The 18,187-nt window shown below is 36.9% G+C and overlaps 1 protein-coding gene across 2 annotated transcripts in view; it reads right to left on the bottom strand.

Moving 5' to 3' along the window:
- The window catches only part of CD86 (CD86 molecule), a 65,427-nt gene extending 55,285 nt beyond the window's left edge, over positions 1-10,142 (bottom strand). For both annotated transcript variants that reach the window (XM_020887263.2, XM_070466055.1), the window contains exon 1: positions 10,006-10,142. In XM_020887263.2, coding sequence (XP_020742922.2) covers positions 10,006-10,019 — 14 coding nt within the window. In that variant the 5' untranslated portion in view covers positions 10,020-10,142. The remainder of the gene's footprint in view (positions 1-10,005) is intronic.
- Between the last annotated feature and the right edge of the window lie 8,045 nt (positions 10,143-18,187).

Raw genomic sequence — 18,187 nt, 5'->3', positions numbered from 1 at the left:
AGCTAATATGACTAAACTTGTTTAAAAAAAAAAAAAAACCACTGGATTTTTTAAAGCTTCCATTTCACAACAGGGTTGAAGGAGGGGGCACTGCATTACCCAAAGGCTCACTTCCCTGTGTCATCTCTGTAACCAAAAGCAAAGCACAGAAGACTTCTGCGAACCTTTAAAATATGCACTTGTCAACTTGGATTTGCAATTTTCAAGTTGGTGGTGCAGAACCATAGAAGTGTAATTTTTGCAGTTCCCTTTACACACCTTTATCTGGAAAATTCCAGAGGCCCACCACCACAAAGATGTGTTGCTACCTAAAAGAAATTTTCCAGTAAAACATGATGCTGCTCTTCCTACTCTTCAGCAAAGTGAGTAAAGCTTTTTTTGAAAAGTGCCCTAAATAGACTCCCACATATCTGGTTTAAGACTAAAAACAATTTCAAATAAGACTTGCACTGGTTAGCTAGTTTTAATGTGAGGAGTTGGAATTTTTAAGAAGGACAGCACGTGTAAACCAGTTCCATCTTCATGTCTCAATGTCTCAAGGAGTGAAGACAAAATATTGTATTTGTCATCACACTTGAGTTGCATTTTCACTGTGCATGGCCTATTTGCATACAAACAAAAGAGATTATTTTTAAAAGAGGTTTTCTGTGTTTTTGTTTTGGTCCTTTGGGATGACTGTGGTAAGACAGGACCAAGCCATTTTCATAACTTGGATTTCACACGTAAGTTTAAGTGACCCCCTCACTTCCCCTTCCTCACCACCCACTTCCAATTCATTGGTGGCCCATGTTAGGATCTTGGTCACCACTCGTCAGGACTATTGCAACAGCCTCCAAGCTGATTCCTTCTCACTATGCTTTACCCCAGTGGTCCCCAACCTTTTTGGCACCAGGGACTGATTTTGTGGAAGACAATTTTTCCACGGACCAGAGTTGGGGGATGGTTTCAGGATGATTCAAGCACATTTCATTTATTGTGTGCTTTATTTCTATTATTATTACATCAATTCCGCCTCAGATCATCAGCCATTATTAGATCCCAGAGGTTGGGGTCCTCTGCTTTACCCTACCATTATCTTTCATCAAGAACAATCTGATTATGAAATGTCCTTGCTTTAAAGACTTACTCCCTGTTCCTCATGGACAGTTTTCACACTTTTACTTAGCAAGACCGATGAGGCCCTTCACAGCCTGGATCCAAGGTTCTCTTCTGCTTTTATTGACCAGCTCATATAACTCACCCTCTAGTCACATGAAGTGTTCTCTAGTTTTGGACCCTCGCAAACCCTCTCATGACTCTTTTGCCTTCTTTACCTTTACACAAACTGTTCCTTCTGTCTAGAATGCCTTTCCTGCCTTCTCTGTTTGGAAAATACTTCTTTTCCTTTAAGATTTAATCATTCCACGGTTCACAGTTGAAAACGTTTTTGTATAAAATAAATGAAAAAAAAAGAAAAGAAAACGTTTTTGTTTTTTTGGCCATCCTTCCCTCCTCTTTTCACAATATCTCTATCGTCCTTGCTCCAAAATCACATTATGTACTCTTCCATGATAACAATTTCCTCACTGTGCTTCGGTCTCACTGCTCCTAAGGCTCTCCTGTCCTGCGTTCCGCAAGTGCAGCGGACGTGTTTCACCCCCTTTGCATTCCCACTGCTTAGCAGAGGAGCAGGTCCCATAAATGTCCTTAGAGCTAGCATCTGTTAGCTGACTGCTTATGAGCTAGGTGCTCTGCTCAGTACTTCCAATCTGTCACTTCATTTAATCTGCACAGCAAACCCACAAAGTTTACCAAAGAGGAAACTGTTTCAGAAAAGCTAGGCCCCTTGCCCAGGGACACACAGCTGGGGACCTCAAGATGTTGGTGAGATATAGAATCGAATCTTTTGTGATTTCTAGCTGATAATACTATGTGGCCATCGTTAGAATGTCAGGTGTCAGCGTACTTTTTTGGTGTGGTTTGGCACTTTTTGAGTAAGTCTCTCTACTCTGCCCCTTACTAATTTTGTGATGCTGAGTGACTTACTAAACCTCTCTAAACCTCAATTTCCTCATTTTGTTTTCAATGGGGAAAATAATACTCAGTTCACATGGTTGTCGTAAGGATCCGGGGATGACACCTTACGTACGTTCCTAGCCCTGTCCCTGCCCATCACAGCTATCACTGCCACTGTTCTGAGCCACACATTTCATATTCCTGCATTAGCTCACTTAATCCTTTTCCTCTGAAAAACGGAAACTGTTAAACCTTCTAACTGATGAATTAACTGAGACTTAGAGAAGTAAGTAACCTGCCCAAAGTTCCTTTAATCTAAGCAAATGTTTTGCCTAAAGCCCCCCACCACTGAATGAGCCCCTCAGATCGATACCTCAGTAGTGTGTAAAGGGATAATTCTGCCTGAATGTGTGAAAATTCTGCTAACTGGGTTTCAGCTTGTTTTTCTTTTTTTAACTTTATTTTCTTACAACTTATTAAGCCTAACTTACATTTATATATTTTAAGTGGCTTTTTTTTTTTGGTTTGGCTTTCACTTTATTCACTTGCATTGAGCCTGGCCTTCTCTCATCTGTAATTAGGAGGTCTATTATAGCAACTTCTGATTTATAAGTAAGAATTCATTTGCTAGAATTCAATCAGAAAAGGTAGAGCCAAAGAAATTAAAGACTTAATTTCAAATATCAGAAATAATAAATTTTAAAGAATGTGAAGCCTCAAGTATTTCATTTTCACAAGACTTACATCCTTTATAAATGCTTATAACCCTCATAGCATTGATAAGTACCAATTTTACCTTATTTTACAGATGAAGGTGCTAAAGTTCAGGAAGCTGGATGGCTTCCCCAAGGTGACACTGCTAATAAGTACAAAATTACTTATTAACTTATTATTTGACACCAGCCCGACTGACTCAAAACTCAAGCATTTATCCAAGACACAGACCTATAGACAAGGGTAAACAGCCACTTTTGTGCTCTTGGGGTTCCCTCCCACATGTCACTCTTATAAAAATGTCATCATATTTGATATTTATACCACTAAGCTGAACTCTTTGAGGGCAGAAATCATGTATACTCATCTTTGGTATACTTCTAACATGTGGCACTGTGCCTGGCATAAAAGTACAGAATGAACTGGAAAAAATTACTAAGAACAGAGAAATAAGCAGTGGTCAAGTTTGCCTGTATATGCTTTTTTAAGGCTTTTGATATAGAGTCTTAAATTCCAGAAAAGTTATAGCCATTCACAATCCCACAATCTGTGGTATATGACAGTACCATTCTTCATATATACACTGAGCATTTTTACCCTGACCCCCTAATAAAACATAAATTGTTAATTTGATAAATGAACACATCTCATTGGTGTTTCACTGTCATTTTCCTTAATACTTAGTGAAGATGAATATTTTGTGTGTTTTAAAATTACATTTTAAACTTTTTATTTGAAACAAAGATTCAAAGGCAGTTGGAAAAAAGGGTACAGGGAGGCTCTTGTATCTTTCCCCCAGCTTCCCCCAGTGGTATTGTTTTACATAATGCTAGTACAATGGCAAACTCAGGAGACTTACATCGGTTTAATCTGCAGAACCTATTCAGTTTTCACCAGTTTTAGGTTCCATGTGTAATCCTTGTGTGTGTGTGTGTATGTAGTATTTCTCTGCCATTTTCTCACACACATAGATTCATGCAACAATTGCCATTATCAGGATACTGAACTGGTCCATCACCACAAAACTCCCTGGTGTTACCTCTCTGCAGCCACACATGTCCCTTCCTTTCCCCACCACCCAGAGCCAGGGCAAACACCAACTGTTCTCCTGTCTGTGATTCTGTTATTTCAGGAATGTCACACAAATGGAATCACATAGTAACATTTTGGGATCACTTAGCATTATTTCCTGGAGAGTTGTTCAAGTTTGTGTGTGTATCAGTAGTTCATTCCTTTTATTGCAGGGTAGTATTCCATGGTACATGTGTGCTTCAGTTTGTTTAATCATTCATCCATGGAAGGACATTTTCACCCTAGTGTTTGACTATTAGGAATAAAATTGGTATGAATATTCATGTACTGATTTTTGTGTGAACATAGGTTTTCATTTCTCCAGGATAAATGCCCAACAATGCAATTGTTGTTATATGATAAATGTAAGCTTAGCTTTGTAAGAAATTGCCAAACTGCTTTCCAGAGGGGTTGTACTATTTTACATCCCCAATAGCAATATCTGAGTGATCTAGTTTCTCTACCTCCTGCAGGTATTTGGTGTTACCATTATTTTTTACTTTATCCATTCTAATAGGTATGTGGTAATATCTCAGTGAGGTTTTATTTTCATTTCCATAATGGATAATGATGTTGAATGTCTTTTCATGTGCTTATTTGTCATCTGTATATCTTCTTTGGGGAAATGTCTTTATATCTTTTGCCCATTTTCTAATTGGATTATTTGTTTACTGTTTAATCTGATAAATGAAAATACCTCATTGATGTTTGAATTGGCATTTCTTCAATTTCTATTGAAAACATTTTTTGTTATTTATATATTTTTAAATCACATAATTATTAACTACATTGGATTGCTTTTGTCACTTCATGGTTTTGTTTTCTATTCCCAGTTACACTATAAAAATTATACATCAGCTTTTTATTCTGTACTCTCCATGCTGCCTTAAAACTATCAGTTTCTTGATCAAGATTGTTTAGTTGGTTGAAAATAGTCATAAGATGGAGGTGATGATCTAGGTTTTCTTTTTGGGTCCTTATTATATCAGGTTTTACCCCATGATTACTTCCTGTCTGGTACTAATTTATTTATTTCACTAAATGCTCATTTAACAAATTTTTATTAGATCTTTAGTAAGGTCAAACCTGATGAATTTGATCCTCAATAATAAAGAAGTGTGATATTTGGGTTGCTTGGCAAAAAATATCCTGAGGCTACAGAAAGCAAATTTTAGGCTCATTTTGACTTTAAAGCTTTCTAAGAAAATGCTTCAGTACTTCCCTATTCCAATTCTACTATGCTTTTTTCTTGCTTATTGACATACATTATGAGTGATCCCCAAATTCCACTCAGGCTTGTCTTTTCCTTTGCATCATCAGATTCACCACAGGCTTACAACATCCCCTTTACAACATCAGATTCATCATGGATTTCATCTCTGGTAAGCTTTAAATAACACATTGCTTAGGATTTAACAAAAGAGAATGTAATCTATGTTAGTACCAAAAATCCAACATGTAAAATGACAGCTGGGAAAAGCAGAGGAGACACCAGGTCTGTCTGGCTGACTCCAGGCTGTCTCCATGTGGCTCCTTCCGGGCAGCACAGATGAGTCTGGGCCATGAAGAAGTCCCCGTTCATCACTCACTGTTTTGTAGGAGTGGTTTATCTGCTGCCTCTCTTCTCAGCTCTCTAAGACCTACTCCTCTGCTTAGCTGAGTGCTCCGCAAAGGTCACCACAGACCTCTGGACTGATATTTTCAGTCACTCTCCTACTTCACCTTTCTGCAGAATTAACATTGTGACTACCCTCTACATTGTGGAATATTTTTCTCCTCTTAGCTTAGGTGACCTAATCCTTTTTTTGGTTCCTCCCTCACCTCTCTGAAATACTTATTCATGTTTTCTGTCTCTGTCTATCTGCACTCTCACCAAAGGATTATTTACACCTACCAAATGGATTAGATTGTTAGGGATGTGGTAACAAAGTACTGAGTGGCTTAAACGGAAATTTATTGTCTCAGTTCTGGAAGCTGGAAGTCCAAAATGAAGTTATCAGCAGTGCTGATTCCTTCTAAGAGTTATAAGGGAAGGATTTGTTACAAGGGCTCTCTTCTTGGTAGATGGCTATCTTATCCAGGTTTCTTTACATTGTCTTTCCTCTATGCCTGTTTCTGTGTCTAAATTTCCTCTTATTGTTAAGCATATCAGTCATCTTGGATTAGGGCCCACCCTAACGACCTCATTTTAACTTGATTATCTCTGCAGAGACTCTATCTCTAAATACAGTTACATCCTGAGGTCCCATTAAGAAGAATGGTACTTATATATACTACTGACTGTGGGATTGTGAATGGTTATAATTTTTATGGAAAGCAGTTTAAGATTGTACAAATTTTGAGGGGACACAATCAACCCTTAACCCTCAGTCCCTAGAATCACTTTTTCTGTATCTCAGGTGCTCAGTGTAGAAATTCAGTAAATATACTTTGTCTTTCTGTGGCCAAGTCCTCCTCTTTTTTTTTTTTAACTGAGGTATAGTTGATTTACAATATTGTGCTAGTTTCAGGTGTATAGCTGTCCTCTTCCTTGTATCTCTCTCTTCTTTGGGTTCCAATGACACCACTTTTTTCCTACCTTGTTCCACTCTCTCAAATCCCTCCTTGATGTCTATTGTGGACTCTCTATCCTCGTATATCCTCCTCGATCTTGAAGTTTTCCAGGTTCTATTCTTGGCTTCTTCTTACTCCACCATCCCCTCTCCCTAGTGATCTCACCCACAAAGAGAATCTCAACTATACCTATAACTGATGCTGAAGACTAATGTTTTCTGCAGCCCATACCTCTTTCTTGAACTTTACACCTGTATATCCATCCGCTTGTCTGCTTGGACAACACCATCTAGCTGCTCCAAGAGATCTCAAATTCAGCATGTTAAAAAATGAATTCAACTTCCGTCCTCTTTCCCCCTGGCCCAATCCCATCCACATTTTGGGAAGGATGCCACTATATACTTAGATCTCTCCATTCAAGCTCCATGCAAATTCTGCCAATTCTAGTTTGTAAATATCTCCCAAATGCATCCTCTCCTCTCTGAGCCCCGGTCTCATGTTCTCAACACCTCTCCTTGAATTAGTTTCCTACAGTCCTATTAGTCTAATATTTTCCTAAGTGATTTCCTTGTTACCTCAAATCAGTTATGCATTCTGTTGCCCGTGGAATTAAAAAAAATTTTTTATGGTATTTTTGCTTGTTTATGGTTCTTCAAATATAGGCTGTGACTTTGGGATAATCACAATGGATGCCTGGGCTTATGGGGGTGGGGGCAAGGGGGTGTCTTTGTTCTGGCCCCTCCCAGGGTCCACCTCATCCTCTCTGAGAACTATCTGTCAGGCATCTTCTTGCAGTATATCTGCAATTCCACACACCCCATCTATCTGTTTGATCACCCCAACCTTGCAGGAGAGGGTTTGTTTAAGTTATGTAGACTCCTCGTGAAGCCTGTGGCCTATGAAAGCCTCAGGAGTGTTTCTGAGCCATCTTTTCTCTCCTGCAATAGCTCTTTGCTCCTGGCTTCATCTCTGCATCTAACTCAGGTCTCAGCTGCTTTACCTTCATCCTCCTTTCCAGCGTTTGATTTCCTGCTGTCATCAGAATCATTCTCTGGAAGTGGCTGGACTTGTCTTTGGACTCTGCCTGTTTCATGTCAGCTCCCCTGGGAACCCAGCCTAGGGTTGCCCTGAGAGGCTCAGAGCAGATTGCATTCTTATGCTGGACAAAAATCTTCCTGAGTTCTAGTCCTAGCATTGACATCAAGTAGCTGTATCATCTTGGACAAATGATCTCCTTTCTATTTCTTAATCCTAACTATAATAGTAATAAACAATATTAATAATCGCTGAGTACTTTTCACAGCAAGGTTCTAAGGTACTTAGAACCTTACATGGATTATCTCATTAAAATCTCACACTTATCATGATTATCCCCATTACACAGTAAAACACTAAAGAATTGTGATTGTTACGCAACAGAAGTCACACACCTAGAAAGTGAAAGAGTCAGGCACAGAAACCCCAGCACTTCGGTTCCTAAGTGTGGCCACTTAACCCTTGCACTGTTCTTCCTTTTACCATGCAGCTCTCTCTAGAGCCATACTATCCATTTGCAAAATAAGGAAATGAGCATTCTGATATCTTCCACATAGAATATTTTATGAAAATAGGCTTATCAGGATCTAGTGATTTATGGGTAGAGAGAGTATGTTTTTTGAGGTGTCAAGAAACAAAAAAGTTAATAAAGAATAACCCAAGCCCTAACAATGAAACTCCACAAATTATGAGTGATCATGTACCACTGTACAGCTGGCTGCTTTTCTGAAAGAAGCCAGCTATTGGTTATGTTTTCTTAAATATCTAGCTTTATTTCTCTGCCTGCAGATGTGATCTAAATTCAAAAGCACTAAGTAGAAAATATAAATCATCTGTATTTCTGACTAACATTGTATATATATAGGTATCATGTATAAAAGCAATAGCAGTGTACATTCTGGGTTTTTTGTTTTCATTTTTCTGTAAGCGAAACTCATGAAGAATTGTTCTACATTAGAAGTTTTTAATGATTGCGTTGTATTTCATTATGGATGTTCCATAATTAACCAACTACTTATGTTTAGACATTTAAGTTATTTCTAAGATTTTCCCTATGAGAAACAATGGCAAGAAAAATATGCTTGAACCCTTACAAGAAATTCCTAAAAGCTGAACTACTTGGTTAATAGGCACATATATTTTCAGAGCTTTTGGTATGTATTACTAGATTATCATCTAGAAAGATTGTATTATCATCAACAAGTAACAAGGGTACTTCCTCCCTCCTTAGAAACACATAGAATTCTCACTTGCTTTGCAAAATATTTGCCACTTTCCTAAAAGAAAAATGTCATTTCACTTTTAATTTCCATTTCTTTTATTTCAGATGGGACTAAACAGTATTGGCCATTTATATTTTAAAATTTCCTGCTCATGATCTTTTCAAGCACTGTGAAACAAAGAGAATCTTAACAACAACAATGTACACAGTGGCCTTTGGTTCTATACACATCTGTAGCATAATTAAGGGTATCATTTCTATGGTTCTACAAAAACTGTAAATTCTGAAATTGTTTATTTCTTATATGGGCAATAATTTCACTGGCAGGAAAAGAAGTCTTTACTTGGGAATTAAATTCTAATCTTCTGAAATAAAAGCAGAAAAACTATCTACCAAACCAGTAAGCACTGGGTAGATGAGGGTTACATAGATTTTCAAAGAACAAAGAACAATAATAACCAGTGACCCCAGCTGCCACCATCCAAGAGAAGGGTGTGTGTGACTTCTTCCAGTAAGTCCCTGCCATGGGGGCCTGCCAGGGCTTGGAGAAACCTTGTGGTGCACGCAAAATAGAAAGAAAGATCTCAGCTTTACTCCTGACCATCGTGATCTTTAGTTACTTATTTAGCTTCTTTAAGCCACAGTTTTCTCATCTATAAAACACAACGATGATATCATCTGTCTGAGAGTCATTGCAAAGACTAAAATATAATGAAATAACAGTAAACTTAGACTATATCATGCATATTTAATACCCGGTAGCAAACTGAACTATTCTACCTCCTTCTGCTACCTCGTCCTGCTCAGAATCTCCCATGGCCTATTTGTGACTCACTCTCTGGGCTCTGTATTTTCTTCCTAACCTCTTATTCCTCTCCCTTTTCCTTGGCCTTTCTTCTACTGTCTCTATCTCATTCCCCACCCCAGGCCAAACTGAACTTGGTGTCCACTGAATTTACTCCCTGACATTTGTTATACCTGTACAGACATTTAAAAGTTTCCTGATTCATAAAATCAATAACTGCAACATTTAAATATTTAAAAAACAAATCTAAAAAATTAAATCATGTAAAAAAAACCCTGACAACCAATAAACATTTTGATATATCCAGTAATTCACATCTTTAATTAGTAGTCAAATGTCTTTGGTAGGAATTTTTTAAAATCTCCTCTGCCTTGGAGGTATGGGATCAACTTAGAGTGGTAGAGCAAGAAGGCAAGAATGCCTTCAAGACTTTAGCTAACCTTCCATAGCATAGATGGAGCTTTCTCCCAAGTTTTCCTGCCACATAAATATGCCCTTAACACATAATTAGCATTCTTGGGCAGGAAGGACAGAAAACAGCACCATCCTCAACCTCAGTCTGACACTGAGATCACCAACTGCCTTTCAAAGAATAAGAATGATCACTCACCATTTGAAACGCATTTTCGCTATTTCTGCTGCTGGGGTTACTTCTGGGAATGGACTGCCCTTGTCCGTCCGTCTGTCTGTCTGTGCTAGTCTGCTTTACAGTGGCAGGAGGAGCAACCCCTCCTACACCCGTGAAAGCCTTCCTCCTCAATGACTGCATAATCTGTAACTTTCTGTATTAAAGGCTGTTCCTCTTTTTTTCTACAGATTTTGCCAATACTTGTGGAAGAAATTTAACCCTTTTCTTGCATTTGAGTGTTTTCACCTAGGTCTAAATGTATTTAAAAAATAATAATTCAGTGGCTTGAGTTCCAAACATGGCATTAAAATGAGACTAATTATACATGTAAATCCATGGCTAATTCATATCAATGTATAACAAAAACTACTGTTATGATGTAAAGTAATTAGCCTCCAACTAATAAAAAAAAAAAAAAATAATAAAATGAGACTAATTAAAAATCTCTCCTCTTGAAACTCCCTCAAAAAGCCTAAAAATTAACATAATTATCCAGAGGAGGGGGGAAAGACCTCTGCATTTATAAGATGGTATAAAAGAATGTCCTACAGATTATGGTAAGACAATAAAAAGTGTGACTTACTATGGATGTGTATTGGAAGTGGGTAGCCTCCCCTTGTGATTTCTACCACCAAGATGATAGAAGATTTCACTGAACTTCGGGGACAAGGGGATGTTCTCACGTAAGATCTGCACAACCAAGGAGGGCAAACAAAAGCCGCCGCTTTTATTATGTCACTCCTATTAGAGTCAAAGATTAAATTGGTCAAAGAAAGGATCCTGAAATAGAGACCTGAAAAAAAAAGCAGCATCCTAAAATTAAAAGATGCGCTCTGTGATGACTAGATAGGTGGGTTGGGGGGAGGGGAAGGAGGGAGGGGATATATGTATTCATACAGCTGATTCAGGCTTCCCAATTGGTACTGGTGATAAAGAGCCTGCTTGCCAATGCAGGAAACATAAGAGAAGTGGGTTCAGTCCCTAGGTCAGGAAGATTATCTGGAGGAGGGCATAGCAACTCACTCTAGTATTCTTGCTAGGAGAATCCCATGGACAGTGGAGCCTGCCAGGCTACAGTCCATAGGGTCACAAAGAGTTGGATACAACTTGAAGCAACTTAGCATGCACAAGACACAATTAAGAAACTCAAAGGGTTCAGACTGTCAAAAATATTTTTAAGAACATGACTTTCATTTCAAGAAATCACTATGAGCATTTTAAATTCCAAAAATAAGAAAAAACTAAGAAAAGGAAAGAAATTCAAGTGGGATGAATGCAGAGAAAGCTAAACCAGTTTGGTCTGTTAATCAACACTAAATGTTAGATAAACGACAGAATAATAGACATAAATTTTGAGGTAGTGTTCTCTACCCAGATAAGATGGTGGTTAAATGTGAAATCAATAGGAACATATTACCAGACAGAAAAACTGCAGCAATAAAAACATTACCACTAAGATAACCTTCCTAAATAAATTATTTAAGTATGTATTCCAGAATAGTTAAAAATGAATTAAAATTGAAAGTCTAAGAATGGAAAAGCTATGGTTAAAGAAAGAAAGCTTAGGTGAGCTTGAAAGTCAGTAAAACATAGAGATAACACTAAAAATAATTGTTGTGAATTAGTTTAGAAGATTAGAATGTTAAGAAAAAAATCATTAGAGATAGATTACCTGTATTTTTACAGAAGTTTGAAAGTAACAGATGATACGATTTTGGGAAGATGGCAGAGTAAGAAGCACCAGGAATCTCTTTCATTACTGAGACAACAATTGCAAAGGAAGACTTTGTCTGATGTAACTATTCTGGAACTCTGCAGTCTATTGAAGACTCTCAGTTTTCAAAGGAAGGTTTGGACTGTAAACTGTGGTTAATTTCCAAAAATTTCAGCTGTTGGCTCAGAAGCAGATACTCATCTGCTACTCCCAGCTCCATTGCAGGCAACCATGCACAGTTCCTGGAGCAGCTTGCACATAGCTTGCATGAGTCAGAATGGACAAAAACAAGGCCCTATACTCCAAGTATCTGTGGTTTATGTTGTGATCCCTGATTGCTGCTTCTGATACACAAGCACAGAAAAGAGATGAGAAGCCATTTTGTTGCACCTCCCCCTCCAGCTGAAATGGCCTACAGAGGATTTAAAGGACTGGTGCCCTTTCTCTTCCTTCATTTTTCTCTTTTCCCCCTTTTTGGAGCCAGACATTAAAGACTAGGAAATTCAAAAGCAACTGCATGTATGGGAAATTGTGAAAGGCAAAGATTCACAAAAGACCTGTGAGAACCTTAGGTTTATACCTCAGTCTGATCCTTAGCACGGAGACAAAAAGTAAACAATGGGAAAGGTAGATAATCTGATCTCCAGGGTTAGTACATTATTAGATTTAAATGTCCAGTTTTCAGTAAAAAAAAATCATATCCAATGTATATAAAGAAATATAAAGTATTAAAAGAAAAAAATAAATCAACAGAAACCACTGTTAAAGACTTTATGGCATATCTACTAGACAAAGACTTTAAAACAATTCTTAAAGATGTTAAAAAAACTAAAACAGGATGTAGAGAAAGTCAATAAAATGATGTATGAACACAATGGAAGTGTTGGTAAAAGAGTTACAAAACCCAAAGAGAAACCAAAAAAAATTATAGAGCTGAAAAGTACAATAACTGGTATTTTAAAATTCACTAGGAGTCAAACCAAAATTTGAGTAGGCAGAAGAAAGAATCAATGAAGTTAAAGATGAGACAAAAAAAAAATTATCAAGATTGAGAAACAGAAAAAGAAAGATGAAGAAAAATTATTAAAGCCTAGGTTACCCATGGAACGCCCTGACATTAATCAACATATTCATTGTGGGAGTCTAGAAGGAGAAGAGAGGGAGAAAGGGGAAGAACACTTCACAAATTTGATGAAAGACTTACATATAGATATTCAAGCAGTTCAACAAACTCCAAGTAAGATGAACTCAAAGAGACCTATACTGAGACGTATGATGAAATTTCTGGGAAGCAAAATACAAAGAGAGAGTTTATTTATTTATTTTTGTCCATGCTGGGTCTCTGTTGCTGTGAGGGCTTTTCTCTGGTTGTGGAGAGCAGGACAGCTCTCTAGGTGTGATGTGCAGGCTTCTCATAGCAGTGACTTCTCTTGTTGTTGAGCATGGGCTCTAGGCATTCAGGTGTTTTCAGGCTCAAGAGCACAGGCTCAATATTCGTGGCACATGGGCTTAGTTGTTCCCAGGCATGTGGGATCCCAGATCAGGGATCGAATTCATGTCTCCTGCATTGGTAGGTGGATTCTTTACCACTGAGTCACCAGGGAAGCACCAGAGAATCTTCAAAGTGTCAGGTGAGAAAGACTTGTCATGTACAAAGTGTTAGTCACTCAGTCGTGCCTGACACCTTGTGACCCCTTGGACTGTAGCCCACCAGATTCCTCTGTCCATGGGATTCTCCAGGCCAGAATACTTGAGTGGGTAGCCATTCCCTTCTCTAGGAGATCTTCCTGACTCAGGGATCGAACCTGGGTCTCCTGCATTTCTGGCAGATTCTTTACCTTCTGAGCCATCAGGGAAGCCTCTTTAGGATCCTTTATAACATTATCACCATAATATTAATACTTATTAGAAAATTTAGAGGCCAGAAGGCCATGGGCCAATATATTCAAAGCACTGAAAGAAAAAAGAAAAACCTATCAACCAACAACCCCATATATGGAAAAACTGTCCTTCAAATGTAAGGAAGAAGTTAAGTCTTTCCCAGGTAAACAAAAGCTGAAAAGGTTGTTTACTTCTTTATTATCTCTACAAGAAATGCTCAAGGGAGTCCTGCAGGGTAAAATAAAAACAAAACTCAAAGTTGTACAAAGAAATAAAGATCTCAGAAAAGTTTAATAAACTGGCAATTCTAAAAGCTAGTATCATTGGAACTTTGATTTGTAACTCAATGTTTTGTTTTCTATATAGTTCAAGAGGTTAATGCATTTTTTTTTTCAAAATAAATAAAACAGAATGCACTCTTATTTAAAAAGTGGAATATTAAAAAATTAGCTGTAGAAGATACACATCAAAAAATACCTCACAGAAGTGTTGAAAATTAAAAAATTGAAAAATATATACCATGCAACTACTAATCATAAAAGATGCTAAAACAAGATATTAATGAATTAAAAAGACTTATTAGTTTGTATTTTGGGGCACACAATAAATAAAGATGTAATTTTGTGATGTCAACAACTGACAGAGCTATAAAGGAGCAAAGTTTTGTTTATTAAAGTTAAGCAAGTATAATTCAAATTAGAATGCTACAGTTTTAGGATGTTTAAATATAGTCCCCAAGGTAACCACAAAGTTTGGTTGTTATATATATATAGTTATATATAGTTATATAATATATATAAAATGACATAAGAAATAAATTTGAGCATTTCATTCCAAAAAAGAAAACACAACTAAACACAAAAGGAGACAATAGGGTAGGAAAAGAAGGACAAAAAAATATAAGGCAGATAGAAGACAAATAGCAAAATGACAAAAGTAATAAGTAAATAAGTAAAAGTAATAAGTAAAAATCAATAATTACTGATAGTTGAAGACTTCATTAGCCACTCTCCATAATGGGTAGAACAACCAAACAAAAGATAAGCAAGGAAATAAAGGACAATAATATAAGCCTACTAGATCTGATGAACATACATATAACACTTACCCAACAACAACAGCATTGACCTTCTCATTAACACAAGATATTTTCTAGGATAGACTATAAGTTAGGCCTCAAATTCACTTTCAATGAACTTTAAGAGATAGATATAATACAAAATATGTTCTCAGACAAAAATGGAATAATGTTAGAAATCAGTAACAGAATCAAAACTAAAATTTCACAAATTTGTAGAAATTAAGCAACGTGTTTTTAAGCAATCAGTTGATCAAAGGGGAAATCCCAAGGGATATTAGAAAACCTTAGAGATGAATGAAAACAAAACACATCAAAACTTATGGAATACAGTGAAAACTAGGACTATGGTGAATATTTAATAGCTCTAAACACTGATGTCAAAAAACAAGGATCTCAAGTTGACAGCATAAGGAACTAGAAACTTTACAACTTAAGGAACTAGAAAAAGACAAACATACTAAACCCAAAGATAGCAGAAGGAAGGAAATAATAGCAATTAGGACAGAAATAAATGAAAAAGAGAATGGAAAAAAACAGAGAAATCAATGAAATCAAAATGTTGTACTTATTAAAAGATAAAAAAAAACTTGATAAACCTTCAGCTAGTTGGATTAAGAACACAGAAGATCCAAATTACTAAAATCAGAACCAACCAAAGGGTCAAAGAAGGAATTTTAAAAAGGAATCAAAAAGAATCTTGAGACAGACAAAAATGAAAACACAAACTACCAAAACTTATGGTATGCAGAAAATGCAGTTCTAAGAAGGTAGTTGACAGCAATTAATTAATGTTCATGTTAAGAAAGAAAAGAAGTTCCCCTTTAAATCTTTAAGAACTTATCAGTAAACTTTAAAATTGTGTTATTTTTGTCATCTATTTTACTTTTACCCATGCTTCAAACACAGTACATTGTTATTATTTTGCTTTATACAGTTATTTTTTAGCACATTTAAATCTAAGAAAAAGATTTTATTTTCTTTTATTTATTCATTATTTCATTAAATTTTTGTGTATACATTCATATCTCATTTTATTGCACTTTGCTTTATTACACTTTGCAGATACTTCATATTTTACAAAATGAAGGTTTGCAGCAACCCAGAGTTGTCAGATAATGGCTACCATTTTTCAGCAAAAAATATTTTTTAATTAAGGTATATTCATTTTTTAGACATTATGCTAATGAACAATTAATAAGCTACAATATAGTGTAAACATAACTTTTATATGCACTCAGAAACCAAAAAAATTGTGTGACTCGCTTTATCGAGGTGATTTGGAATCAAATCAGCAGTATCTCTGAGGTACGCCTGTCAATTTCTGACCAATACATATTCCTTCACCTAAATGACTGTTTTTTCACATTTCTTGGGGATGAATTTTATTAACATTTATTTGAAAGGATATTTCTCCATCATTTCTGAAGACTATTTTTTTGCTGAGTGAAGAAAGGGAGGGAATTCCTTGGTGATCCAGTGGTTAAGACTCTGTGCTCTCACTGCCAAGGGCCTGGGTTCAATCCCTGGTCAGGGAACTATGATCCCACAAAATGAGTGCCCCCACCCAAGGGGAAAAAAAAGGAATTGGAACCGACAGGTTTTTTTTTTTTTTTCCAGCACTTTATTTTTTATTTTTAAAAAGATTTTTATTGGGGTGATAGTTCATTTAAAATATTATGTTACTTTCAGATGTACAGCAAAGTGAATCTGTTATACATTTATCCACTGTTTCCAATATTCTTTTCCTATGTAAGGCCATTATAGAGTATGGAGTAGAGTTCCCCATGCTGTTCAGTAAGTCCTTATTAATTATCTATTTTATATGTAGTTGTGTGTATGTGTCAATCCCACCCTTCCAGTTTATCCTTCCCCCCACCCTATCCTGTGTAACTGTAAGTTTATTTTCTACATCTGTAATTGTATCTCTGTTTTGTAGATAATTTTATTTGTAGCCTTTTTTTAGATTCCACTTTTAAGTGATATCAAGTGATATTTGTCTTTCTCCATCTGACTTATTTTACTCAATATGACAAGATTGGGTCCATCTATATTGCTGCAAACGGTCTTTCAGCACTTTAAACATGTCACTTCATTGTGTTCTTACTTGGTTTTAGGTTTCAGGGGGAGAAAAAAATCTACTGTAATTCTTTTTTTTTTTTTCTGGTTGTGTCATGTGGTGTGTGGGATCTTAGTTCCCTTACCGGGGATAAAACTCAAGCTCCCTGCAGTGGGAGCATGGAGTCTTAATCACTGGACTGCTAGAGGAGTCCTAAGTCTGCTGTAATTCTTATATCTGTTTTTCTGTAGGAACATTTTTTCCCCCTATTTTAAAGATTTTCTCTCTGCTCTTGGTTGTCAGCACTTTGAATATTAGTATGGACTGAACTGTTCCCCTCCAGAGTTATATGTTGAAATCCTAACCCCAAGTACATGGAATGTGACTATATTTGAAGATATGGTGTTTAAATGAGGCTGTTAAGAGCCTTCCTAATCCAATCTGACTGATATCCTTATAGGAAAGGAAAGTTTGGATACAAAAAGAGACATCATGGGTGACAACCATGGACAAAGTGATGACCATGTGACCAGATAGCAAGAGGTCAGCCATCTACCAGCCACAAGGAGATGCCTCAGAAGAAACCAACCCTACCACACTTTGATCTTGAACTTGGAACCTTCAGAACTGTGAGAAATTAATTTCTGTTGCTTAAGTCACCCACTCTGTGACATAGCCTAGCAAATACAAATACCAATCATGCTGGCACCCTGATCTTGGACTTTCCAGACTCCAAAACCATGAGAAATAAATTTTTGCTTAAGCCACCCAGTCTATGGAATTTTGTTATAACAGCCTGAGTCAACTAGAACAGCCTCATAATTTTTTGTTTAAAATCAGATATGTTATGTAAAATAATAGATGCTGAGGTAAATATGTTTAGTGCTTAGAGATAAACATGCCTTCCTTCTGCTAGGTCCTTAGTCATGTCGGAGTTTGTGTTAATTTTGTCTGAAGTTGAGTTAGGTTTGAAGCTTGTGGTTGATATGGCTCACCTCAGTGTACCATAGGCTTCAGATTTCTCTAATGATACCTTGTGTGGGCCCACACAACAAACACCAGGGTGTTTCTCCACATGTCTGCTCTACACATGGTTTTAACTCACTGTTTAGAGTCTTCCCTTTGAACTTCTCCCCAGGAAGAATCTGTGTTTTTCAGTTCTCCTAGCTATCAGTTCAGTTCAGTTGCTCAGTCATGTCTGACTCTTTGTTATCCCATGGACTGCAGCATGCCAGTCCTCGCTGACCATCACCAACTCCCGGAGTTTACTCAAATTCATGCCCATTGAGTTGATGATGTCATCCAACCATCTTATCCTCTGTTGTCCCCATCTTTGCCTGCCTTCAATCTTTCCCAGCATCAGGGTCTTTTCAAATGAGTCAGTTCTTCGCATCAGGTGGCCAAACTTTGAAGTTTCAGCTTCAACATCAGT

The sequence above is a fragment of the Odocoileus virginianus genome, chromosome 4, assembly GCF_023699985.2.
Source record: "Odocoileus virginianus isolate 20LAN1187 ecotype Illinois chromosome 4, Ovbor_1.2, whole genome shotgun sequence".
In the NCBI taxonomy this organism is placed as follows: Eukaryota; Metazoa; Chordata; class Mammalia; order Artiodactyla; family Cervidae; genus Odocoileus; species Odocoileus virginianus.
This window is presented reverse-complemented; position numbering and strand designations above follow the sequence as displayed.